Source organism: Vidua chalybeata, chromosome 5, assembly GCF_026979565.1.
Source record: "Vidua chalybeata isolate OUT-0048 chromosome 5, bVidCha1 merged haplotype, whole genome shotgun sequence".
NCBI classification, from domain to species: Eukaryota; Metazoa; Chordata; class Aves; order Passeriformes; family Viduidae; genus Vidua; species Vidua chalybeata.
Window position 1 is genome coordinate 1,800,084 of NC_071534.1, and position 25,853 is coordinate 1,825,936.

The following is a 25,853-nucleotide window of genomic DNA, read 5'->3' on the forward strand; positions in this document are numbered from 1 at the left end:
TCCCAAATCTTCTCCCAGAAACAGAAACCTGAGCGGTGTTCACTGGTTTGGGAAAGGAGGGAATTGCCACGATGTTCCCAGTGTTTGCAACAAAGTGTGGCACTGATTGAAGCAACACAAAATATGCTTTATAAATAAAATTAAAATAAGCAGGCAAAGGAGCAAAAGGTAATTGTTCACTGAGGGAATAAAGGGTAGCAAGCACAATATTTTTATAGGAGGAAGGGTGCAGGAAAGCAAGAGGAGAGCAGACATAAGTAGTACTGTGAGTGGCATAGATCTGCTGTGTTCTAATGATATTTTCTACCAGCAGTTAAGTTCAGATTCAGGTGACTTCCCAAGAGAACTGGGAGATCTAGAACGAGTTCCATAAAAAAGCATTATTCCCAAGTATAACCTGTGCTGCTACTCTACCCTTCCTGGATAGTGTAATTTGGATTCCTACATTGCCATATGGTTCCCTTGAAGACCCTTGTGCCTGGAAATGTAACCTCTCCGTGCTTCTGTCTCAGCCTAAGTTACTGATTCTAGAAAACAGACAGACATCAAGTGTCCTTTTGGAAAAGCCCCTGGAGACTCGTGCTTGATGGCTTCCCACAGATCCTGAGGCTGACTGAACTTTGTCATAATTTCCCCAAGAACCTGAAGGGCTAGGAGCCAAAGGGTGCTGAATATTCAGCTGTTCCTGCAGAGGATGGAGCACTCACATTTTGTGCACTGCAAACTCATAAGAGAATTTGGTCCAGGCAGTGCCATGGGCCAAACCCCAATCTCTGCTATTTTATACACGAGGGTGGTTCTGACAGACGTGGTCAAGTCAGTGTAAAGAGTAACGTGGATTCTTTGTTCCTACCCCAAAATTAATCTATCTCACAGGAATTTTGAAATATTTGCTGTTCCTGTGAGTGCTGGGCCCTGGCTTGATGTGCTTGCCAGAGATTGCCCTCCAGTTTCCTTGGCTGATGGGACAGAGCAGAGTGACACTTCGAACAGAAAGGGGACAGAACTTAGAAAAGCAGCTCCTGGCAGACTTATTCACATTCCTGGCCAAATGACAGGCCTGCCTGTGGCTGGGTCATGCCTTTTGATACTCCCCTTGTTCTGGGGGCCCATCATCATCCAGTCCACTTGCACTGCTGTTCCCTCTGCCATCCCAGGAGCTCTCCCAGCCTGCTGCCGAGGGCAAGCCCTCTGAACAGCCCACCCACTATCAGAGCTAGCTCTGACCAGAGCAGGGGCCAGACCAGGGTGTTGCCCTGATTTTTAAGAGTTTTCTAAAGCCTTCTGAGTTTACATTCTTGTAGCGAACTTTCTCACACAACTTTTTTTTTTTTTCTCCACGATGAAGAGACTAATTTATTTCCTCTGACTCCAATCTTTTATAGTTCTCAAAAGGTGCCAGTGGATTGGAGGTTGAACGTGCCACCTCTCCAACGACACTGGACAAACTACCTGTACATCAAATTTCTCTGCCTCTATGAAAGATTGCAAAACAATAGGTTGTTTACAGAGAGTTGTGTGAGAAAGTTCTCTACAAGAATGTAAACTCAGAAGGCTTTAGAAAACTCTTAAAAATCAGGGTGACACCAGGGCACCTGCAGAGGTCCCTGCTGACATCAGTGACCTGTTTCTGTGCATTGCAAAGGAATCCTGTGACTGCTTCTTTACTGATTCTGTTCCCCCTGGAGCCAGCAGGACACTCCTTAGATAAGGGCTTGCACAAAGGGGGTTCTTACCTGTGGGAAATGGATCTGTAGAGAATTTTCAAAGCCTGACAGAAGGTTTACATCATATGTATCTGTATGTAAACTTTGAGATAAGAAATGTTGACTTAGAAAAGCCATGGATTAGGACAGACATTGTTGAGAGAGAAATGGAGCTAGAGACAAGTTTCAAAGGATGGTTTTGTAAATAAGACTGGATACTTTGGAGAAATAGAGCTATGAAAGTTGTAATGTAGTAGGACCCACGAGGGGTAATCTTAGATGATTGGCTTTAAGGCTTTTACAGCATAGCATGGCAAAAGTTGATACACCAAGAAATGCTTATAGTGTGTTGTAATTAAGAAATAATTAATTTCTGATTGTGATGGCGTGAATTATAACTTCTGTGTTGTGTCACCCTTCACATGAGACTGAACTAGAATAAAAGTTTTTAAAATGCCTCTCAGTTGCCCCATGTCTGGGTCAGAAAAAGGCTTAATCCAACACTTACCTTTGGGAGGATTGAGAAGGTTTGAGTGTTTTCCAAGTAACCAGTTTTGTAGTAGGTTCCATCTCCTGGGTGGAGGCTTTCACCAGTACCTTTCTGTAGGGTTCCACACAGGTCGTGTTGAGCTGAGGCAGTGTCATGGTGTTCACCAAGCCTGAAGGCAAGCTGAACAGACCCAAATTTATTTAGAAGGAAAAAAAAAGAAAAAGTTAGATGGGCTGAGTTCAACACTGCTTAAATGGAGAGTTTTTTTCTTTTGGTCTTTCATTTGAGAGTTCTTTCATTTGTTTCTGTCAGTCCTTTTACAAATATACAATGGAAAATATCAAGAAAAATTGTTAAAATGAATACCTTTAAGAGAAATTACTTAATTATTCCATTCTGTCCACATCACCAGCCACATGCTTGCAGATAAAGTTTCTGCAGGTAGGCAGAAAACATAACATTCAATGATGATATTATTTGAAAGATAGCTTTATAAAAAGCCATAAGTTACAAGTGACAGCAAATACTCTTTAGAATAAGAAACCAGTAGTTTTCAATTAACGTTAAATGAGAAATTATGTTATGTCAGCTGATATTAAATCGGTATAAATGTCTGGATTAGTACAAAATTATCTGATGTCTGGAAAAAAAAATTAATTTACTGAATTGATATTAATCAGGCTCATTAGCTTTAGTGTGGCAGCTGCCATCTTGGCTAATGAAGAAGGGACTGAACAGGGATTTCCACAGTCAAATTCACTAGCTTGGATTAACTGCAAGAACAGTCCCTCATCATGAGTGTTGTAACACATTATGCATTTTTAACTGAAGGAAGACCTTGTTTGCAGTTCAGCAAGGGAAGTGGGGCTCTGTCTGTGAAAAAAGGCTCTGCCATTTGCAATAATTATCCTGTGAGCACTGGGCATGGAGAAGGTCACACGGTAAACAAGATTTTGACATTTCTGTAGCATTTCCTTACACTGTGTGTGGTATTAAAAGTCAGTATTTATTCTTCTGCTTAACCTGCTCCACAATGTCACACATTGGGTGTGACGATTTCTATCAGGAGAAGCACTGTAATTTAATTAAAGTTTTTTAATAGGCACCAGCTTTGGAGTGACTCACACGGCCCTCAGGTCCCATTTGTGGATAGGGCAGTTTGTCAAAGTGGCCACGGTGGCAAATATTCCTGACCTGCCAGTGCTTTGCTGTCTGTGTCACTCAGAGGGACGTTGCTTGGTCATGGAAATGGAGCCTCATTCAAAGGATGCCCCATTTTAAATCTTTTTTTGCATCAATTCAAAGCTGACACGTGCTGTCTTCAGCTGTCACCCAGCTTTGTTATTAGGAGTTTTCAGACCAGCAATTTAAAGGTGATTTAAACAATAATTTGCCTGGCTCACCCATGGCTGCCACCCCATGTGTATTGCTGGTAGGGAAAACATGGAATTCACCCATATTAATTTTTGGCATGCACAGATTTTTGGTCTGTCAGCAGAGTACACATTTTGATGAAGTGTGGCTGATTGAGGGGTATTGAGAGCACGGATATGGTAGGAGAGGAGAGGAAAGATGGGAGCTCTGCATCTCAGTCCTCCTTCCAGCTGCATCCTCACAAGGACTGAGCACAAGGACAGCACTCAGGGTGAGAAGGATGCCAACAGCAGAGCCAGGGAGCTTCAAAGTCCCAGGAGCATCCTGTGTCAGATGGCTGATCTATATTTATTCTGCCAATGCAGTGACTGCCCCTGGAGAGCTTGCTCCACTCTTTACCTGACTCAGGACATATGGAAATATGACATCTGCTTGCTGCAATAATACTTCCACAAATGTGATTGTGAATCTTGGAACCACACCTGGACTTCTTATCAAAACAACTGAATCTTAATTCTGCTTTCTTATGAGTAAAGAAATCTGCCTGGGGCTGTTATTTTCTCCCATATGATTGAAAGATGCTGGCAAATGTGCTCCCGCATGGAAAGAAGGTGACAATGTTATTAAAAAGACCTTTTTGCCATGGCATTTACCTCTGGCATAAGAGCAGCTTAGAAACAAACACAGCATTCTGTGGAGAGCCTATGAGAAATAAATCTCTTCTCTTTTGACAAAGAAAACAGAAGCGCAGAGAAATAAAATCATTTTGCCAAGGTTACCTATCAAGTAAAATTCAGGATGGATTTTCATTCTTATATCTGCTTTAAATTCTTCTGACATGGAAAACCTATGAATTTTAACCCCAAGGTTAAAACTCAGTTTGATCTGAAGAGGCTGATGTGAGATTTCCTTGGTAAGAGCTTAAGAAAGCAACACCTTCTTGCTTAGGGGTTCATTAAAAGGGATTTTATTTGATTCAAAAGTTTATTCAGATCTGGTCCCACAGCTGAACATGTCTCAGCAGAGCTGAGATGGACTTTTAAACCTAGATGAGACTCTATGTCTACTCCCAGCAATGAAAGAGCAGCAAGGTGTCTGAAGTGAGATTAATTTCAGCAAGCCTCTGCAAACCAAGCCAGCCCAATTTCATGTAGGTCTCTGCCTCATTTTCCTACTGTGCCTGCCCTCCAGCTCTTCTGTTTTCCATGGTAACTAGGCCAGCTGTCGACTAGGAAAATACCCTGGGGCCATCTGAAAAAGAAAGCTTTTCTCTTACTAATATCTTACAGCAAGCTTTCCTGGGTACATGAGCTTAACTTCAAATTCCCACTTCTCTATTTGCAAAGCCAATATTTGGGGGCAATAAAGCAGTGAAATGGAAGGAAAATCAGAACCAGACTAGTATTTAAAAAGGAGAAATCTAAAGTTATTTCCATCTCTGCTCTGCTCTCCTACCTTTGCAAGAGATAATATTGCTATGTATAACATGGAGCAAAAAATTAATAGAGGCCAAGAAAAGAGGAAGAAAAATAAAACCAGAGAGGAAGAAATAAAGCCAGCCTACAAAAGCTATGAAGATAAAATATTCTTCTTTACCATGTAAATGCTTGTTCTTCCTTCCTGTCACCATCTTTCATGGTCACCTCTCTTTTAATTAAATTAAAGCCTAGTAGCTATCATCTTATTTGAAAAAGATTGCAGAGTAGCCTTATGCATAAGGAGAGCAGTAAGATTTCTCCCTTAAAGGAGTCAGAACCATGAAAAGATGAAAAAGTGTGATTTGGACTCTGAAGACTCCCCCACTGAAAGCTCTGATTTTCTCTCTCCTATTCCCTGAAAACAAATGAGCTGTTTTTGAAGCCTAAGGGACTGCATGTCCTCATGATGCCCCTTTGAAAGTTGTCTCCAGTCATTCTCTTGACAAAGTCACCCAGGTAGAGGCACAGAGCTAACAGGGCACTGTGATCCCACGGTCTGATCCCTGCATCCTTTGTCGTTGTGCAGCATTGAGCTGCCACACAGCAAATTGACACCAAAAGGAGGCTCAACATCTTGCAGAAAGCACACTCTGTCAGATGTGAGAGGTCTTGTAATTACACTGAGCTACCAGGATTGCTGAAACACTTACAGCAGTAGCTGCTGGGGCTCATGTTTCCTCCCTGTTCCTGTTAGGCACTGATTTGAATGAAGTTCCCTTTGATAGCTATTGGGAAAATAAGATAAGCTAGTCTGCTAGCTACAGCAGTGATGAAAGCAAAGATCCAGAAGACAGACATGTCAGGAAATAATGTGGAATCAGTTCTTGTTGTATCTGTGCTACCTGTGCTTAAAACACAGTGGATCTACAGACAGGTTCTTCCAGAGAGGTAGAAGGGATGCAGCCTTAAAAGAAACATTAACTCCCCTTGAGTTTGAAACATATCACATCTCAAACATCCTTCCTCTGCTGTTGACATCTGAGCACCTTTTCTCTAAAAATCTGAGACTCTGCTTGAAAGAGAACAGCTTTGAATGTAGACATTGTTCAACAAAGCAAATTCTTGTAACTGAATGCAGAGCAAATAGGAAAATTAACAGCTCTGCAGAACAAGTTCTTTCAAATGTCATAATATTTGAAAAACAATGTCAGTGTCTTATCCTATTTCCCCACCCCCCTAAACCAAACTCTTCCTTTTCCATGCCCAGAGTCATAAAAAAAAAGGCAATCTGAAAACTCTAGGATTATAAAGATCTGGCTCAGAATATACGAATAAAACCTGGAACTGCTCCTGTTATGAGCAGCCTTAATGACCTTGTAGAAAGAGAATTTCAGTTTTCTCCCTGAAGCTATTTCTGTGTTAGTGTATTAATGTCATGGGGTAACCCCAGATGGCAAGCAAGCCCCACACAGCCACTGACTCACTGTCCCCTGCAGTGGGATGGGGCAGAGAATTAGGAAAGAGAGAAAATTCATGGACTGAGATAAGGACATTTGAACAGGTAAAGCAAAAGCAAGAGCAACGTGGCATGAGGAATTCCCTCATCACATCCCACGGTCAGGCGGGTGTTCAATGACAACACCACGCCTTGGTGACTTGGGAAGACAAACACCATCCCCCCAGATTTTCCCCCTTTCTCCTCCTTCCCCATCTTCGTTTGCTGAGCATGATCCCCATGGTCTGGTACGTCTCTTTGGTCAGCTGGGTTCAGCTGTCCTGGCTTTCCAACTTCTTGTGCACCCCCAGCCCACTCGCTTGTGGGGTGAGGAGCAGAAAAGGCCTTGGCTCTCCAAACACTGCTCAGCAATAACTAAAACATCTGAATAATCAACTGTTTCCAGCACAAATCCAAAACACAGCCTGATACCAGCTACTGGGAAGAAAATGAGATCTACCCCAGATAAAAGCAGCACAACTAAAAAAAAAAAAAATTAACCAACAAACAAAGTTACCGAAGTAACTGTGGTGTAACTCATTTAATTCTGCAATTTTGGGTACATTTGGATTGCCCAGTGCATGCAGAACCATTCAGAATTAGTTTTGTGTCTTACATTGTGTTTTATAGTGTCATGAGGGATTTTTTCTGTTCAGCTGTGAAGCTAATGGGGACCACAGATGCTGTCCAAAGCCATTTTGATAGATATAAACTGCCCAAACAATAGGCAGTTGAAGAAAAAACATTTTCAGTTTCTCCTCAGTGTATTGCTGTGATAACTGTGGCCTAAATTCAGAAACTGTACAAAGCTTTGCAAGTCCATTGGCTCTCATGGACTGCTTCATCTGAATTAATTTTGCATTTTATTTTGTAGTTTGAAAGTAGAGTAGCTTAGTCACCTCTTGTATTCAATTAATTGCTGGCATATTGGACAGCATCCCAATAAAGCCATTGGGTCTGCTTATTTTAGTGGTGATTATCCCATCTAATCCCATTCCCTGCTCGCTCCCAGTGCAGTTCCCCACTGGGAAGAACACAACAATTTCTGTTATGCCTGGAATGAATGGTGCATTTCAGTTCCTCTGTGTGAATTTACTCTGAACTCTCACAGTGACAGATTGTTGGACGATTTCAGGCTTTGCTGATGCTGGTGTAAGATACTGCATGAAATTCTGACAACAATACGTCATTTGTTCTGAGGAGAAAATCTGCAGTTTTGGAAAAAGTGTAGGCAGGGATGTACTCAGTCCTGTGAAGAAGGCACTGGCAAAAACGGAACCAGACTTTCCAAAATTCATGCCAGACTTGAATGCCAAGTTTCTCATTGAATGGAAAATCATACTGTCCAATTGATAATGTTCATGAAGATATGAAATGCGGTACCTTTGTGAAAAAAATATTCCTTTTTTCTTATTTCCAAATGCAGTTTTTGGAGAGGAGATTTAATCACTCTCTTTAGAGGGGCATATTAATATTCTTTCATTAATACTCAAAACCAGTCAGACCTACAGTCACAAGTCTGAGCTTAAGTCACCCTCAGTATTTAATGACACCCCAGGTGAAGGCTTTTCACTGATGTTTTATTAGGGTGGGATCTTTGGTGGACCCTACTCAGAGATTCTGAAGTTATCTAAGGTCAGTACTGCTGCACACAAACTACCACTAAATTTTGTTGTGCTGGTGTTCTGCTGGAGGTATTTTCTTTTTGTTTGTGACAGTGTGTTAATAAACTTCTGCTTTCAGATCCTACCCAATGAAGAGGAGCAGACTAGAAGAAGACACACTTTGCTAACATTTTTTTTATTTTAATTTTTTTTTACCAACTGGAACAGAAAGAGACAGACACTGTTAGCACTGCTTTTTACTTGAATGATTCTTGTAGCACTTACATTGATGTTACCATGTCCATTCAACAAATTGGAGAAGACCTTATGGGGGTGATTATTTCTTGCTTAAACCTTAGGCCAAGCAGCTTCTATCTCTGGTAGTGACAGTGGTACCTGTGCACCACTATACTTTCAATTAATTCTTGAATTGAACTCATTTTCAAGGCTCATTTCATTTCTGTTTCATTTTCAAGCTCTTTCTCCTCCAGACAACACAGGTTTTATCTGGGATTCATTTTCTCAATGCAAAGTGTGTGCAGCTAACTATATTACATATCAAATAAAACATTTTTCTGCCAGGCAACTTCAGCAGGGTTTGGCACCTTCCCTGCATAGCCCTTGTTTTCATTGATCTGGTAATTTTTTTGTGAGTCAGCAGGACATGCATTCCACAGTTCAGGCATTCAGTGGGAGTGGGAGGAGCTGCCTTGATTGAATCTACTGAATCAAGTGATTTGTCTGAATGCAGATTGCGTTGTGTTGTTCATAAAGAACTTTGTGAGGTTAGAAAATAATGGCAATGTTGTGTTTCTCAGGCCTAACCCCCATACTTTATATGTCTGCAACAATATTTTGTTGTCAAAGGGAGATCAACGTGGTAGACTTCTGTTCTATGCTATTAAAAAAGACTCAGAAAAACAAAAGCAAATTAATCATGTGGTATGTTAAAACAAAATTTCACTTTACGCAGAGTTATTTTCTGTTCAAGGGTAATGCTTTGAAAAATGAGTCTATAAAAGCAGCTCTGGTTTATGAGAAGCAGCAGGTGGAACTGGCTGCAGGTTTCTCATGTGAGAGGACTGAAGAGGCAAAAGTGGACAGGTGCTTCAAGCAACTGAACAGCTGCTCTTTCTTCATCTTAGAGACTTAATGGTGACAAAGATGCAGAGAAACAGAATTTCTCTGAAATATTCAGAGAAAATGTAACACACTTCGCTCAGTCTACTCAAGAAACATAAACTTTCATTCTCTTCTTGTTCTAGACTAGAAATAAAGATGAAAGATCAGCAGATGAAGCAGAGCCTTTTGTGCCTCTCCCTTTCTGCTGGCTTTGTACTTGGTCAGAAAAAGAGAGAGCCAAAGGAAGTTCAGTCTTTATCCTTCCAGTCAGGTTGATGTCCTTGCTCCGTGTTTCTGTAAATCTCTGGAAAATGCTGGCTACTCCAGTCACTTGGAAGAATTGCAATTCTCTTCCACCCTTCTTGCCCGGTAATTTCTGCCTAATTAGCTTTGCTCCCCATTTTCCCCTGCAGAAATTGTGTTGTTCCTAACATGCCAGGTGTTTTGTGCTTCTCACCTGTTAGTTAGTTTGTTTTTACATTTGTTATTTTGTTGTCTGCAATGCCCCAATAGTTCTACCCACACTGGTGCTGGTTTTCTGTGTTTGTTTCCCTTTCTTTGATTTCTAGTACCTAAATCACACAGATTTATGTACTTTCTAGAGTTTGGGACCGGTTGTCCAGTGTACTACTGGGGAGATTAAAAAGCAAAGAGAGGTTTAGCAGCTAATTAATTAATAGCAGGAGTTTGGGATGGGTTGTCGAGTGTACAACTGGGGAGATAAAAATACCAAAGAGAGGTTTTACTTGCAGCTGAGTAATTAAGTTGCCTGCTCATCCTCATGACCTGTCACAGGGTAGGTGGAGTCCTTAATTTTCAGCTGTACATTTTTGTCATCTCTGTCATCCATGTGTCTCTGGGGAGCTTGCACTGAGACTTAAGGAGCTGCAGAGCCTGAGTGAAGTCCTACAGGCAAGCCAGCCCTGTTCTTGTTCTCCTGTTTAAGAATGCAAAGAGTAAAATGTTTTCTTCAAGGAGCAGAAAAGGAAAACAGTTAAAAGCTTCAGGCGTGTGCCACAGCTCCATGGCACAATAAAGCACAAAGGACAGATTAGGAGTTTTGCAGGATGCCTAAGGATAATTAAGACAGATGGCAACCTCAGACACAGGAGCTGTACAGTGGTAGGGAAGTGCTTTTGTGTGCTAATCTTTGATACAAAGGGCTGCAGAGAATAATTTTAAGACAATTATTTCCATAATGAGCTTCCACAATGGTCTTGTACCATTGTTTTCTTCTTCTGTGATTTGTCCTGCCTCCAGCTTAGTAAAACAGAGAGCAAACATGAAATGCACCTTCAGAACAAAGCATTTGGTGGTCAGGATTACCAAAAATGGACCAACAACAAAAGGTACGTGAGCACTCACCTTACAACCCTAAGGCACCTTGTTTTCATGGTGTGTCTCTGAATTCAAAAAACCTTTTGCAGGGTGTACAGAGTATGTGCTGGTAGGCACCACTTCTGTGTAATAAATCCCAAAAATGCACCTGGAAACAAATTAACCAGGGTGACTCTCCTGATATTATGTCTAAATAACCCAGTCAAACTGCCCTGCTCCTTTGTAGCAGGTCGGGGCTAAACCTGCAGTAAAACACAGCAAATCCTGGCCTTTTCTCCTTGGGGTTGGGTTTTTTTTTGGGTACCAAGTGGTTTGACAGGCTACCTGTGAGCTCATCTGTCCTGTCAGGCATCGCTCTCAGGTTCGCCCTGCTCCCCTTCCTGAAGGAGACAAGGAACAGATGTTCAAGCAGCAGAGTTGTCTGAGCCACCTCACTCTTTCATTTGTCTGCCAAATCCTACTCAGAGAGCAGACTGTGTTGGCTTCCCTGTCTTCCAGCACCACAGAGGGAGAACGAGGCCAGCTCACCTGTTTTTCCACCAAGACCTATCCAATCTCCTTCTTTTTTTTTTTTTTTTTCCTCCTTAATTACCCTTTTCTCTATATCTGCTAGGTTTAGCCCTGGTTCTCCTTCTCTGACACAGCAGCCTGACTCAATTCCACCTTCCTTTCTTCCCTGTGGCAAAAATCTCTCAGCCCTCTTGCATTTCTGCATGCAGGGAACACACACACACACCTGCAGCTGTGAGTGCCAGGCAATGGGGCTGGAGCCACCTTGCAGGCATGGAGCAGGTGTGTGCAGAGAGGAGAAGCAGCTGCTTGCAGAAGGCAGAGGCATCTTTCAAGGCACCCTTGTGCCTGACTTACTCCATTTTCCAAATTTCAGGTCAACTTCCTTCTGTACTATTTCACAAAAGTGACCTGGGGATGGTGTCTGAGCTCACCAGGCCTTGCTGAGGACGAGGGTGTTTGTCCCAAATCAGAGATCCTGAAGAGTAAGGAAGCCTCTCTGTTGTTAGGAGCAAGATGCTCCATCTAGGCCTGGCACAAAGCCAGGCTTTTGTACTGAGTTCTGTCTTGCAGAATCCTCTGAAAATTATCAGGAAAAAACAACTTCACATGCTTCTTTACTGGCAGCCTTGGGTTTTAAACCATTCCAATTTTGTCTTTCTCTGTCACGGCTAGGCATCCTGTTCTAACTTGAAAATTTCATTAGTGTCTTGAGCACTTCCCCATCTCACAACTTCAGAAGCTGCAGATTTTCCCATCTCTGCTGAGTTCTCACCATGGCAGGGTGAGGATGTGTGTGCCAGCAGGCTGGGAGAACAGAACTGCAACAACATATTTGTTCATTTGTTGGACAAACATTTCAGGAGAGCCTACATTGAGCCATCACATTAAAAACTGTCCTTTGCATCCTCTTTGGGACCACTTTTATAGAATGAATATAAAAGTCAGAGCCAGTAGTAGAAATCATTTTGCAAAGGAAGGACTGCAGGGTTTTAGGAGCATGCCTGCACGTACATCCTCTGTCCTCATGAACACCTTATGCATAAGTTCTCTGAATCTGGCTCATACTCCTTTCTCAGAAAGGAAAAAGAAACTGTTATATCCTCTCTGTGTCTAAGCTTATTTTCTGTAAACACTCAGCCACAAGAATAATCAAAAAATGGGTCTTCCATGTTGATCTGTGTTATGCAGGGAGTAGCTCTGTTTAAAATAGTGAACCATTTTGGTTTTGCTGTTTTGCTTGCTGTATGTGAAAGCCTAAGCCTTTCATTTTAGGGAAATAAAAGCTGGTTTAATGTTCTGTATCTCTGAGAGGATTAAAGGGCCATCTCCAACATGAAGAGGTAGCCTTTATGGATTCCCTAAATATGCACCACTCAAAATGGAGTAGGTGAATGAATACAGTACTGAGGAGCTGATGCCAGTGCAAGCCTTAGTGCAGACAAGGCTCTGCACCAGCGTGGTATGTCCAGCTCAAAACAGATGTCACAGTGATAGTTTAGGTGCATTTGTATTTGCAGGACAGAAGTGAAGTTCAATCTGACTGTGTGCCAAGAAAAATGCACTATTTGGCTGGACTGAGACTGAGCTGGGCTTTGCTTTGACAGACTAAAATTCCTGCCCACGTGACAATTTGGACTGTACCAGTGCTGCTTTTATTTAAAGGATAATCACCAAGCCTCTTCCTGACTTGCTGTTGAAGTGGACTGAACATGTTTTTATTTTAAATAGTCTTGTTTGCCTACAGCTGAGTTACATGGACACTGCAGAGTGTGATGCAGTGCCCTAAACACAGCTTATTTTAGACAGCACAGGGAATTTGAGACATCTGCATGGCAGTGGCACACCTGAGATGTTGCCTCTAGGGGACCCATGCCCTCCCAAGGCAGCAGCTGGAGGAATTGGATTTCCTAGGATATCTAAAATGGCATGAGCTATTGACATTTAAGCAGATGAAGCCTGTGGAATCTTGGATTTACTCTGATGGAAATGTGCAGGAATATGTTTATCCACTGCCACGTGTGCTCTCAGCCTTCCTCTGTTTGTGAAAGGTTCAGGGGAAGAACACAGCAGCCTCTATGTGCTCATGTTTGCCTTCCACTGCAACGACAGCTTGTATTTCCTTCAAATCTAAAAAGTAATTATTTGTTTCTACTAGTCTACAATGAAAAAAAAAAAAAGTCATTTCAGATTTCTCCAGAGAGTGTTGATGATAAACTTCTCATATCGCTTCCCTTTCATGTCTAGGCATTTCTGATAGAAACACCACTCATTCTTTAAGGATTTTCAAATCCTCAGGTGTTCAGAGGTTTTGTGTAGCTGGGAAATGTTTTCAGAAACCAGTAGGTGATATTGTTCTGCCTTGAATCATATAGGAAAAGAGGACCTAGAAAAATCATTGCTTCATGAAAGGTCTCTCATCACCAAAAGAGGCATGTGCTGCAGTAGCAATACTGTAATGCCTTGGATATGATTTGAAGGAGTTGAAATGTCTGTAGGAATTATAGGTTTTTCACCCCTTAAATAGCAGTGCTTCAAATCATTTCTTGTTCTTGCTTTTTGTGATGTGACATATTCGTGTGTCACATATTCAGTCGTGTGATGTGCCTTGAAAGTCAAGAGCTTCTCTGATTTCTGTCCTGTGAAAAGTGGCATTACTTTTTTAGGTCGGGGAAGCTGCATTAAGATTCAGACATTTGCAAGGAGTTTGTTTTAGATGTTCTTAAGGGTGAAGCTGTGAGGGGGAAGAGTTCACACAAAAGCAAGGAGCAGTTCACCAGCCCTTCAGGCCGAGGGAAATCCCAGGATGGTAACAACAGGACGGAGCTGGTGATTCCATGTACACTTACAAAAATAAATCAAACAGTGTACAAAACCTCTGGCCCACATAAGGAAAAAATCTCCCAATGATCAATTTGATTAACTAAACAAAACCCTCTAAACTGCTCAGCTTTCCTGACCCCAAAAAACTGTGTAATTAGAGAAGACTGCATGGTGAATATTATTAAAAAGAGTATGGGTTTGGTTTTATTTCTCATTTTATGTTGGCAGTAACTCCAGTTCCAAAGCTTTTGCAGGCTTCAGAAGAACTAAAAGCTGAGTTTTGCTTTAGCCCAGCACTTACCAGTAAAGAAGGGAATAAAATGGGCTCATTTCACTCTTTTTAGAAGTACAGCCAATTTCAGAAATGTCTCCTCAGCTTAAAATAGTGAAAGTTTCTAGAATTGATGGTACATCTGAGACTAAAACAGTCTTTAAATGCACCTCCTAGCTGAAAGATCTGCTTGCTTGTATAAATGAACTGGCAGAAGAAAAAAAATATTTAGGAATATATATTTAACACTGGCCTTCAAAAATGCAACTTCTTTTCACTTTGTTAGCTTTTCTTGCAGAAATAAGAAGCAATGCAGGCATTGCACTATGTATGACAATAAGAAATGACAGTTTTCTGTTTATTCAACACATTTGGAATCTCATTAGTTACCAAATGGGACTTGAGTCTCATTGCCTACAAGCAATAACATTTTTTTTCATTCTTTGCTGCCCAAAGTGACCAAATGTAGATTAGTCTGGAGTTTATTGTTCCTGCTAGAACTGATATATAATAAAATTCATTTTTAGATACACACATTTTTTTTTCCCCTCCTTCCTTCAGGCTGCTGAAGAATGCTCAGAATGAAGTACATTTCAGAATGTGGTATAAGAAACTTCTGGCTGCTCTCCAATTCTGTGCTGGACAGACCCTGAACGATGAGTTTTCTAAGGAAGAAAAACTTGTCAGAATTCTGGAAGACATTGCCACAAAAGTGAAAGCTGCCAGTGATCCAAAAAGAAAGGTTTGTTAAAAAATACTGCCCCTTCCATCTAAGTTTCTGTAGGGAATTCTATTTTTTTTTTCCTAAGGTAACACCTCATTCTTTTAATACCCTTTACATAAATAAACCAAAGACTTAACTAAACTTTCTGAATATTTTTCTGCTCTGAAAACAGGTAACATAGATCTCATCACTATTACTCTTGAGGTCTGCAAATCTTTTCATCCATTTAAATTCCCTCATCAGTGGTTTTTCAAATGGACTTGGAGGTGGTCAGAAATAATGGCAACCAGGCTGATTATCATTTCACTGAGAGGAATGCTCACATTCAGCACCTCATCCCCAAATATTTGACTCATGTAGAGCTGCAGCATTTCTTGAAAGCTTTACTAAGAGTTGTTCTTGGCAGGCTGGACACATCCTCGTTTCCTAGCAAAGACAAGCAGAGTGGAATGCAGCTGATATCCCAAATAGAGCTCTCAGCAATGCACACTGAACACGTATCTGCACAGATGCCTCCCTGGCAGTAGAAACTTGCAGTTGTCTTCTCCAGTGGGTGCAGCTTTTATGTTGCATAGGTACATTTCCAGTTCAGAACTGTTAATTTTCCAGGACAGCTGCTGTTACTTACCTGGTGTGTAAAACTGCTTCTTGTTGAAATCTCAGCAAGGCAGAGCAGAGAGCCAAATAAAAAGATACTTGCCACTGCTGGTTATTATGAACGATATCATGAATCTTTCTGCCTTGTTAAGGATTCAAAGATTTTTCAAAGGGTTTCTCAGAAAACTCCCAGTGCTGCTACTGAGAGCAGCAAAGCAAACATGGAAGTAAAAAGACAAAAATATTTGCAAATGGAAAATCCATGCAAAGAGGAAGAAATAGTAGTAATGCATAATACATCACTGATGCATAATTCAGAATTTAGAGATTAATCTCAAGGCTGCAGTTACTACAATACTGAGAAGCTCCCAAACCTTGCAGTTAACAGAGTGAGGCAAGGGAGATCAGGTTGAGGTAACAAGCAACAAATTGGGAAGATCTTAGGAAAGGCAAAAAAAGCCCATGAGATACAGCAGAGCAATATGAGGCTGATTGACCCCTAATGAAGGGTGTTGAATCATAGAATCCCAGAATGGTTTGGGCTGGAAGGGACCTTAAAAGTCATCCAGTTCCAACCCCCAGCAATGGGCAGGGACACCTTCCACCAGACCAGGTGGCTCCATCCAGCCTGGTTTCACAGGTAGAGATTTTTTTCTGCTATCCAATCTAAACCCACCCTCCTTCAATTTGGAGCCATTCTCCCTTGTCCTGTCGCTCCATGCTGTTGGAAACAGACTCTTTCCATCTGAACCTACAGGGCAGTATGAGCTGGAAGCACATCTAGGCAGAAAAGGCATCAGTGTGGAGTAAAATTACAGCTCTTATTTTGAATACCCCAGTGTGACCTCATTAGCTGTTGTAAGGTCACACGGATGCTGCCAGCTCTGGAAATTGCATTGCTTGTTTAAAGTACAGAAAGACAGTTAAAAAAAAAAAAAAAAAAAAAGCTACAAAAGAAAGAAATAAATAACAAGCTGTTTTTGTGTTCTTTCATGCTGCCACAATGGTTGCCATGCTGCAGGAGGTGTTGGACGTGGAGCTCAGCAGACTCCAGCAGTTCTTCCAGGAGGTGAAGCTCTGCCGGCTCCCCCTGAACCCCGCGCTGGTTGTCCGAGGCATAGAGGCAGATGTGAGTGTGATCCATTGCATTTTCAGTTTTGGTTTGCAGTCCAGAGGGGAGAAGGAGAGAATGCCCACATTGAGATGATCAGGAAATGATCGTAGTGACATGGAGAATTATGAGGCTGCTGGCCCCAAGCTGGGCAACTCCCTGGGGGCTCCCCTGGCAGGGGAGACCCTCCTGGAGCAGTTCTGTGCCAGGAACCAGAGGCACATTGGACTTTTTTGGCCTTCAGCTTCTGTTTATGGCTATCTTATCAAAACTCCAGCGCTGTCTGCACCAGACTGTGTGCAGGAAAAACAGCACAAAAATGGCAACGACCTCGTGTTACAAGGTCTTTTAAGTCTAATCAAAAACTAAGCTACCCAATTAAGAAGTGACACCTAAATTACTTCCCTTTCTAACCCAATAACTGACCCCTAAAGATCTGCAATGAGGATTTTTCTACCCAATTACAAGATACCACCCAAACCCATGAAGACGAAGAAGAAGGAAGTAAAATGAACTCGAGACAACAGCCTGTACCCTCCATCTTGAACCCATCTATAACATACTAAAAATCCCAAAACCTAAATTTCTCACCCATGTGACATACTAAACTCTCTACAATCCCTACAATCTATTTCACACTTTTGTGGTTTCTGGTTCACCTTGAGGCTTTGGAAGTTTTCTCCATGACTGAGGGTCAGGGTCAGTGCTCCTCTGGGGAGTGCTCTCCCCAGAGCAGACAGAGGAATATTCCCAGTGCCCTGGGTTACCACAGAGAATAAATCATCTGGTCTACTCACACCCAGCCTAAACTCCTTCCAACCTTTGCCTTTGCTTGAGGCAGAGGTGGCAGGATGGGTGGGGTGGCTGCTGCATGTGTGCCACAGCAGCCAGAGATTTCAACTCTGAGCTGCCCACTCCCAGCTCAGCTGCCCTGCCGTGGCGTTGGCATTGGCAAGGACACCTGGGAGCTGGGACCTGGTTGCCAGCAGGTAGCCCTTGGTGTTTTTCCCATCCAAGACTCTCCCATGTCAGGTGTGGGAGCAGCAAAAAGCCTGGAGCCAGCTGTCGGTTTGCTGAGCTGACTGAGAATTGCTAAAATGTTAAATATTCACACTAGTTTATCTGTATCCACGACCCCTATTAAAAATGACTTCAGGACAAAGGAAACAGCAATGCTCTTCAGTGCTACTTGGCTTGACTTTGACTGCACTACTAAGATTCAGCCATTCATCGTTCAGAACTATTTTCATAAACAACATAATGCCAGGAGCAAGCTGATTCATCTCTGGAGAAGGAAAATGTATCCAGCATGAAGAAAAAGAAAAACCTGAACAGCCATATATATTACCAGTTATAACTGCCTAATTACAGCAATTTGTGCTCTATTTTTGTTCTCTGGCTCATTATCCATAGTAGGCCTGATTCTAAGAGGTGCTGATCCCTTCAATTGCCTCTGACCTCTGTTTCTCCAAGTAATTGCTATTCAGCCTTGATCTGGCTGAGGACTGAGGTCTTCCAGCACCCCAGAGGCTTGGGAGAACTGTGTGTGATACAAGTCAGAAGGATTTGAAGCCTGCTGCTTGTCCTTGCTTTCAGGCTTTTGGAAATAATGACTAATGGAAAGGTATCTCACCATAAAGTCATGCTATTTATACTGCACCAGCTTGGCTGGACAGATACAAAAATGTTTAGATATAATATCTGAAGAGGGTTTTCTTATTTTGTTTTGGGTTTTGGGGTTTTTTTTTAATTTTTCTTATATCATTATAGGCCATTATCTTTCTATAAATATATGTAGTTTCTTGATTGGGCTGTATGTCAGTATAATCATGCAAATTAGAACTTTTAAGTGCTTATAATTACCTAAATTTAATTCATTTTGGTGTCATCTATTGATTCCACTGGTAGCAAGCCCCGTTCCCAGCTCTATCAGAGTTGCATCATCCCACAGGAACCTTTCAAGCACTCACTGAGACATTTCAATTGGCAAAATTCTGATTGAAATGGAATAATTTCAGTGGTGGTGGGGGGGGTCAGGATCTCATTGCTGATAATGGCTCTGGCCCATCCCAGAGGAGTGCTGTGGCTGAGACACTGTTTGCCATGCTTTGAGATGTTCAGATGAAAAGCAGCAGGCAGCTGTGCCTGGTGGAGCTGAAATGAGCCTCCCTTACAGTGCACCCTGTGAGGACAGCAGCAGCTCTTGTGGGGTGCTCATTAATTCCAGAAACCAGGCCATTAATTTACTATTGTCTCTAGCTGGCTGTGAGGGGTTTCCCCACCACCTTTCTTTGGATGTTTTTAATGAGGGCAATAATTCCACCCTAAACTCTCACAGGATTTGCAGTGCTTGGCTCGTTAATGCTTTTTGAAGCCCTTTGAGATCTTCAGGTGGAAGGAGCTGTAGAGCATGAAAGTCAGAGTTTGTGCTTAATTAAGATAAATTCCACATAAAATAGAGCATGATTTTCAAAATTCCCTGTATCCTCAGCCAGAGTGAGGTAATCAAAGAAACTGGCAGGTTCTTTGCTTCCATGTCTGATTGGGCAGCGCTGGGTTATTTCAGAAAGCAATGGGACCAAAGGCTTTTCAATGCTTTAAAACTCATTAGATCAGTCTTATGTAGTTCATCCACCCAGTTCCAGGCAAAGCTTATTGGTGATAGGCCTGGGTGAAAATGAAAAAACAATTAGTACATAAAGTATTGTCTGTTCAAGTGGCCTGATATTTAAGTGAAGCCAGTTGTCTGGGGACAAGAATTTCTTGTTTTTCAGACCCAACGAAACAGTCAATAATATCAAGAATTATTTATTTTTGCTGCCACTGCTACTGAGCAGTGTTTAAAGCTGGAATCTTTTCCAGAGGCATTGCACTGGCCTGGTGTTTTGTATTTGTGACACTGTTTTTCTTCTTTCCCCTGCAGTCATGTTCTTATTTTACATCCAATGCCTTTCCATTAAAAATCTCCTTCATCAATGCCAATGCTCCAAGTGGAAACATCAATGTTATTTTTAAGGTATGTTCTTCCTCTGATCCTCATGTCTTCTGGTATGGAAAATGATCATTTAAAATTCACCTAATTTATGTTTTAAACCTTGAGTCTGAAAATAGTTGATTTAGCTCTGCTGCTTGTTTATCCCTATTATTTTTGACAGTAGAACTCTTTAATGAAACATATTGAGGCAATACACTGAAGTGCCACCTGTTTGATCAGCAGAGAGTCAAAGAAATTATGGCACTTTTTTCCCTTAGTGAGGACTACCAGACTAGAATATAAAGTTCATATTTTAAATCTAGTTTATTAACGAGGGCAGGTCTCAGAGAAGAGATAGATCAGAGTGACAGAACCCTCAGCCTCGTCCATAGGTCTGTAAAAAATCAAAATACTGGAGTGTTAGAGGCTCCACTTGCCACACAAACCTAATTCTGCCCCTATCAGCCGGGGTGGGGAATGGGCTGAGCAAGATGGAGCTGGAGGAGACAGCAGAGGAGCTCTGTCTCATTGGAGTTACTTGGAGGAACTGACTCAAAATAAACTCTGCTTTATTTTGCAGTTGTCACCTAGAAAAGCCTCAGAGCTCAGAACAGTCCTTCCACAAAAGACAATTTTTAAGTTAGCTCTCTTTCGAAAGAGCAAAAGTCTTCCCTAAAAGTGGATATTGGTTTTAGAGAAGAACACAAGTTCATAAAACGGCTGATGGATACAAAATTGTTGGTTGCCAATGGCATTATTCTTAGGTATTTTGCAGAATCATTTTCCAAATGAGAAACCTAAAAATTTTGTATAAATAAATTAAAAAAAAAAAAAAACAGATTCTATGCTGTCGTAAATTAACTTGCCCTTTAGAGCAGCTGTGATTCTCAGAAATAGAAGTAAGCCTTCCAGGCCTGCTAAGGGGAGAAATTAGCAATTTTAAATTTTCCTGAACATTTAGAAACCTGCTTCATATGCTGGTTCACTTGAGAATCAATATTAAGTAGCAGGTTCCTCCCTACTTGAGCAAACACCTGCTGATGGGGCTTTTAAAATTGGTTCTACTCAAACAATTTTTTCCCTACCTAGTAATGTTTAGCAAGCAACTCATTGTCCAGTTGCTGCAGAAGTATTTTAGCTGCTGTCACCTTCTCCTGTCAGCAAAACATTGTGTTAAAATAACTTTTACTTGAACTACAGTTCCATTGCTTCTTCCTGACAGATAACTCATACATAAATGATCAGCACAATGAATGATAAGGGTATCTTACTAAATTGTCTGTATATGTGAGGGAAGATAAGAGGAGAGAATAAGATATTTTTACATTTTTAGATACAAAGAGGAATTAATTGGAGTCAAGATTACCTTTCAATGAGAGAAAAATAGATGTTTTGTCTTTTTAAGATGAGCTTATGATCCTCAAGTACTTATTTCCTGCCAGTAAATGTCTGTAGATTGGAATGCTCGTGTAAAAAGAATGTAATGAAAGAATAAAGCACTTAAAATATCAGTAAAAGTTATGTATTTTACGTGGAGTGGGATGGGGGAAGCAAAAAATCAGAGCTTTTGTTTTCACAGGCCATTTACTCAGCCATGGTTGAAAATAATCTCTTCATTAATTCTTGTGGCTACAATTAAAGCCCCATTTCACTGAGATTATTGTTTGACTAACTCCATGGGGAGAGGGGTCATCACTGCATCACTGCTTGGAACTGAATATGAATCACATTATGGATAAAATGTAAATTTGTGATACAATTCCCTTGCAAATACCAAGTCGTGAGGCTTAATGTGAGACAAACGCCGTCATTTCTGCAGGGGGATCTAGCATTAAGTAGACTTTAAAATGTAACTAAATTAGGATCCTACCTCCAGATTAAAATTTCAAACTCTCATAATTACCTAGGAATAATAAGCAGAAAGGCCACAGTTAAGCAGGGATCATTTGTTAGCATCTCAGTGGCTGCCAGAACTGTCCCTGTCTGTGTGTGCCGTCCACTCTCCTCTCCTGACACAGAGAGGGAAGTGGGAACTTTGAAGGAAAACAAGACAGAGTTACTGAAATTAATATTGCTGCTTTGGTGGGCAAAAAAGTCTCAGTTAAACAGGGCATTATTTCTGTCTGGTATTGAAGAAGAAAACTGAATTTCATGTTCATCTTTCACAGATAGGTGATGATCTACGTCAAGATATGTTGGTTCTGCAAATTATTCGCCTGATGGACAACATTTGGCTCCAAGAGGGACTGGATATGCAAATGATCATTTACAGGTGTTTATCTACAGGGAAAGGACAAGGTCAGTCTTAAATTACAAAAGGAACCCATATTACATTATTCATATTTCATGTAAACAGTGGTATATAAAATTCATTTATTCTGCCTCTCAAGAACTCATTGGATTTTGTAGCAACTTAGGCTAGAATTTTCCAAAAGCCTCAACACTGTCAACCTGCAAAACATTCTTAAATTCACATATCAAAAAGAGGGTTTTGGAGAAAATTGGCCATAGCTACTGAAGTTTTAATCCAGTGTAGTCCTAAATGAGCCTAAATGCATGTGGCTACACAAAGTACCTGCAGACAAGTGACGACAGCTTTGTGCTGTTGATTTTGAAATATTATTCTTGTGATTTATGTTGCTTAGGGCAGGCATGACTCATCTGAAAGCTCAATTTCTCTCTTTTATGGTTGTTGTAGCAGAGCTGTAGCAGGGATACCAATTGCTTGCTGTAGAAATCTGCTGACAGCAGTAAGCTGCCTGTATTTCCCTGACCAAATCTTCTACTGGAAATAATCCTAGCTCAAATAGAAGGCTGATGCATCCAGATTACCTGCTGTACAAAAGCTATTAAAATAGAAAAATTAAAAGAAAATCGTTGCTTCCTGAGCCACAAAGTGAACATGAGAGAGGAGGAGTGATCTAAAGGAAATAAGAGAAAAGTACAGATGAGTTCAGGCACAAGGCATGTGGTGGTGGTGACCTGGAAAAATCTCCTCCCTTCTTTGTGGGATGGGAATCAAAGCTTGAAAGCTTCTGCTTCAAAGGCAGATAATACAAGAATACTATTTCTGGACATGACATTGTATATAGACTCTTCTATATACTAATGCTTAATTTGATGTTTGCCAAGAGAGATACAGGGATCATCTGCAAATAAGATTCTCTCCCTGACAGTCTCTTCCTTCCAGCATCAGAGCAGCAAAACCCCTTCAGTGCCTCACAGTTTTTTCCAGCTGTCTTTCCTTACCAGTTCACACCAGCGTTAAGATAATTGATGTACAGTTAATAATTAAGGATAAAGGACAGGTGACATGCCTGTGGTCACACAGGACACGTGCTTAGGGAGGTTTTACATAGTTTTTCCAAGTCCTAGGCTAATGACTTCCTCCTTGGCCACCTTTCCCACACAAGGCGGGTGGGAGGTGGTAATTTCATGGTCGTGCAAACACAGAAATCATTTCTCACTGAAACTCAGTGAGAACCAAATAAAGCATTGGTAGAACTCCACCTTCCAGGCATGGTGAAGCAGAGGAGCCTGTCAGCAAGTCAAATTCTTAGAGCAAGCCCTCCCTGTAGTGCAGAGTGGCAGGGTGACGTGCCAGGGCACCACACGTGGGCACAGGCACAGAGGGCTGGAAAGGCAGGTCTCAGGAGCAAAAAAAGGGAATTAAGTTCATGCAGTAGAGACAGAGGGTTCAAATGAAGCATGGCAAAATGCTTGACTTCTCTCTCTGTCACCAAATGACACAAGCGAAAACAACGCACCACAGCCTTGGTCACGATGAAGAGACTAATTTATTTCCTCTGACTCCAATCTTTTATAGTTCTCAAAAGGTGCCAGTGGATTGGAGGGTGAACGTGCCACCTCTCCAACGACACTGGACAAACTACCTGTACATCAAATTTCTCTGCCTCTATGAAAGAATGCAAAACAATAGGTTATTTACAGAAAGTTATTTACCTCGGAGTCCCAGTTTGTGACACTCTGGATCTGTATCACTGAATTTCTGAACTACCCCAGTACCATTTCTCCGTGCTGTGATCAGCATCAGATAGGCCAGAATAATTTCTGCACCTTTCTAGACAATAAATACATATGAAACAGTATATATAAATACATATTTAATATTTATATATATATATATAATATATATACTATATATGTTTTATGTATATTTTTGTTATAGAATATATAGTATATATTATATATAATATATATATAGTATATCTTTTTATATAATATATATATACTATATAAAGGAAATAATATTATATCCAATATAATATAATATAATATAATATAATTATAATATATATATTATATTATATTATATTATATTATATTATATTATATTATATTATATTTTTCATAATATATTATATATTTTATATTATATATTATACATTTTTATTATATATTATATAGTATATACTATACACTATATAGTATATAATATTATAAAATATATTATAAAATATACAATATTATATATACTATGTATGCTATATATATTATACAATTTATATTTATATAAATTAGTAAATATCAGATCCTCGTCGTTAATTTTTTTAGTTTTGTGCATATTCTACCCACTTTGAATCTCGCTAAATTGTTCACCTTGTTGGTACTTTGAGGCAGTTATATCCACAATATTGTTATTGATGGTTTTATTTCTCCTTCACAGAACTGCCCCTTTCCACTCAGTGCCCTTTATTTCTAATTTCCAAAGAGCAAGAGTAAAACAATACTGTTCTGTTTTTTTTGCTGCATTCATTATTTTTAAGCTTTTAACTTATGTTTTTACTTATTTAGTTCTTTTTAATTTTTAACTTATTTATATTTTATTTGTTTGTTTGTTTATTTTAACTTATTTACTTATTTATTTTTCATTTTTAACTTATTTATTTATTGTTTATTGTTAACTTATTTATTTATTGTTTATTGTTAACTTATTTATTTTATTTGTTTATTTTTAGCTTTTAACTTCATGGGGTTTTTTAGGGTTTTTTTCTGCATGGAATGATCAAACTACAGGCAATCTGCATTGTGTCTCTGTGTTTTTAAAGTTTTTTTCGTGCAAACTCTTTTCCATCTGATTAGGACTGGTCCAGATGGTGCCAGATGCTACCACACTAGCGAAGATCCACAGGGAGTCTGGGCTGATAGGACCACTGAAAGAAAACACAATTAAAAAATGGTTTCACCATCACCATCCTCTGGAATCAAGTTACCAAGAGGTAACATCATAATGAAGCTTATTACACATTTCATGCTATGCCATGGGGGAAAAAAAAAAAAAAAAAAGAACCAAATTGCAGCAGGCAGCAAAAACGAGTGGCTCAGACACGAGACAAACAAGTGTCATGCAGAGAAACCAGGGAATCCACTTAAATGCAACTCTCTAGCTAAGGAAATATTGCTTTTTATCAGGTGTATGCTATTACATTTTCTATAAACGTGTGTCATAGAGATGTTTTGAAATTTAGTTGCAAAGTGAAGAGAAATTGAAATAGAAATGGTCTTGAACTCAGGAAAAAAAAAAAGTTATTTTTTAGGTCAGCTCTTTAAATTCTTTATTTTCTATAAACCATATAAAGTCCTGGCACATTTCCTGTATTTAAGAAGGACCAGGCCAATACCTAGAGTTGCAGAGAGGTGTTTTAGCAAAACCACCTAGTCACAGTCAAAATGTGACTCATGCTTTTCATATCACTTGTTCTCATGGGACCTCATGGTAGGCATCTGATTTTATGAAACCAGATGTTCTGCATGTGCCAAAACATTGTAAATTTTATTTCTAGAAGCAAAGGTTTTCCAAGGAAATATTTCTATCAATCCCATTCTTTCCATAAATTCCTTATTGGGTGAGCATGTTCTGAGGCCCCTGTAAAAATTTTCAGTTTTTGTGTTTCTAGGACAGTTTTTATAATCCTATTTCCATGCAAATGATAAATTAGGGGGCAAAATTTTAAATTTAAAGGAGTGTTTTGAGTATTCAGCGCTCTGAGAATGGAATGCTTTTATAGCAGTTCATTAGTAGATGTGTATTATAAATATGTTTGGTAAAGTTTAGTAATTTTCTAATTATTCCATTGGCATTTTCTCATCCACATTTTGACTACGAGCACTTGAATTCCTCATATATAATTTGATTCTATTAAACAGGAGCAATCTGTGTAAAATGGGGTTTTTTTTACAAGTTTGTGTGTTTACAGTTTTATGGTCGAAGTGTAGGCAACATTTCAATTCAAAAGTGAGACACTGTTATTAATTGAGTGAAAACTTGATTTCTT

General features: G+C 40.2%; 1 protein-coding gene across 1 annotated transcript in view; it reads left to right on the top strand.

Annotated features, from left to right (window-relative positions):
* PIK3C2G (phosphatidylinositol-4-phosphate 3-kinase catalytic subunit type 2 gamma) overlaps window positions 1-25,853 on the top strand; it is a 185,929-nt gene that overhangs the window by 89,238 nt on the left and 70,838 nt on the right. Inside the window, exons 18-22 of the mRNA XM_053943203.1 lie at window positions 14,713-14,893; window positions 16,494-16,601; window positions 19,507-19,599; window positions 21,726-21,855; window positions 24,661-24,797. Of these exons, the coding sequence (XP_053799178.1) occupies window positions 14,713-14,893; window positions 16,494-16,601; window positions 19,507-19,599; window positions 21,726-21,855; window positions 24,661-24,797 (649 nt within the window). The remainder of the gene's footprint in view (window positions 1-14,712; window positions 14,894-16,493; window positions 16,602-19,506; window positions 19,600-21,725; window positions 21,856-24,660; window positions 24,798-25,853) is intronic.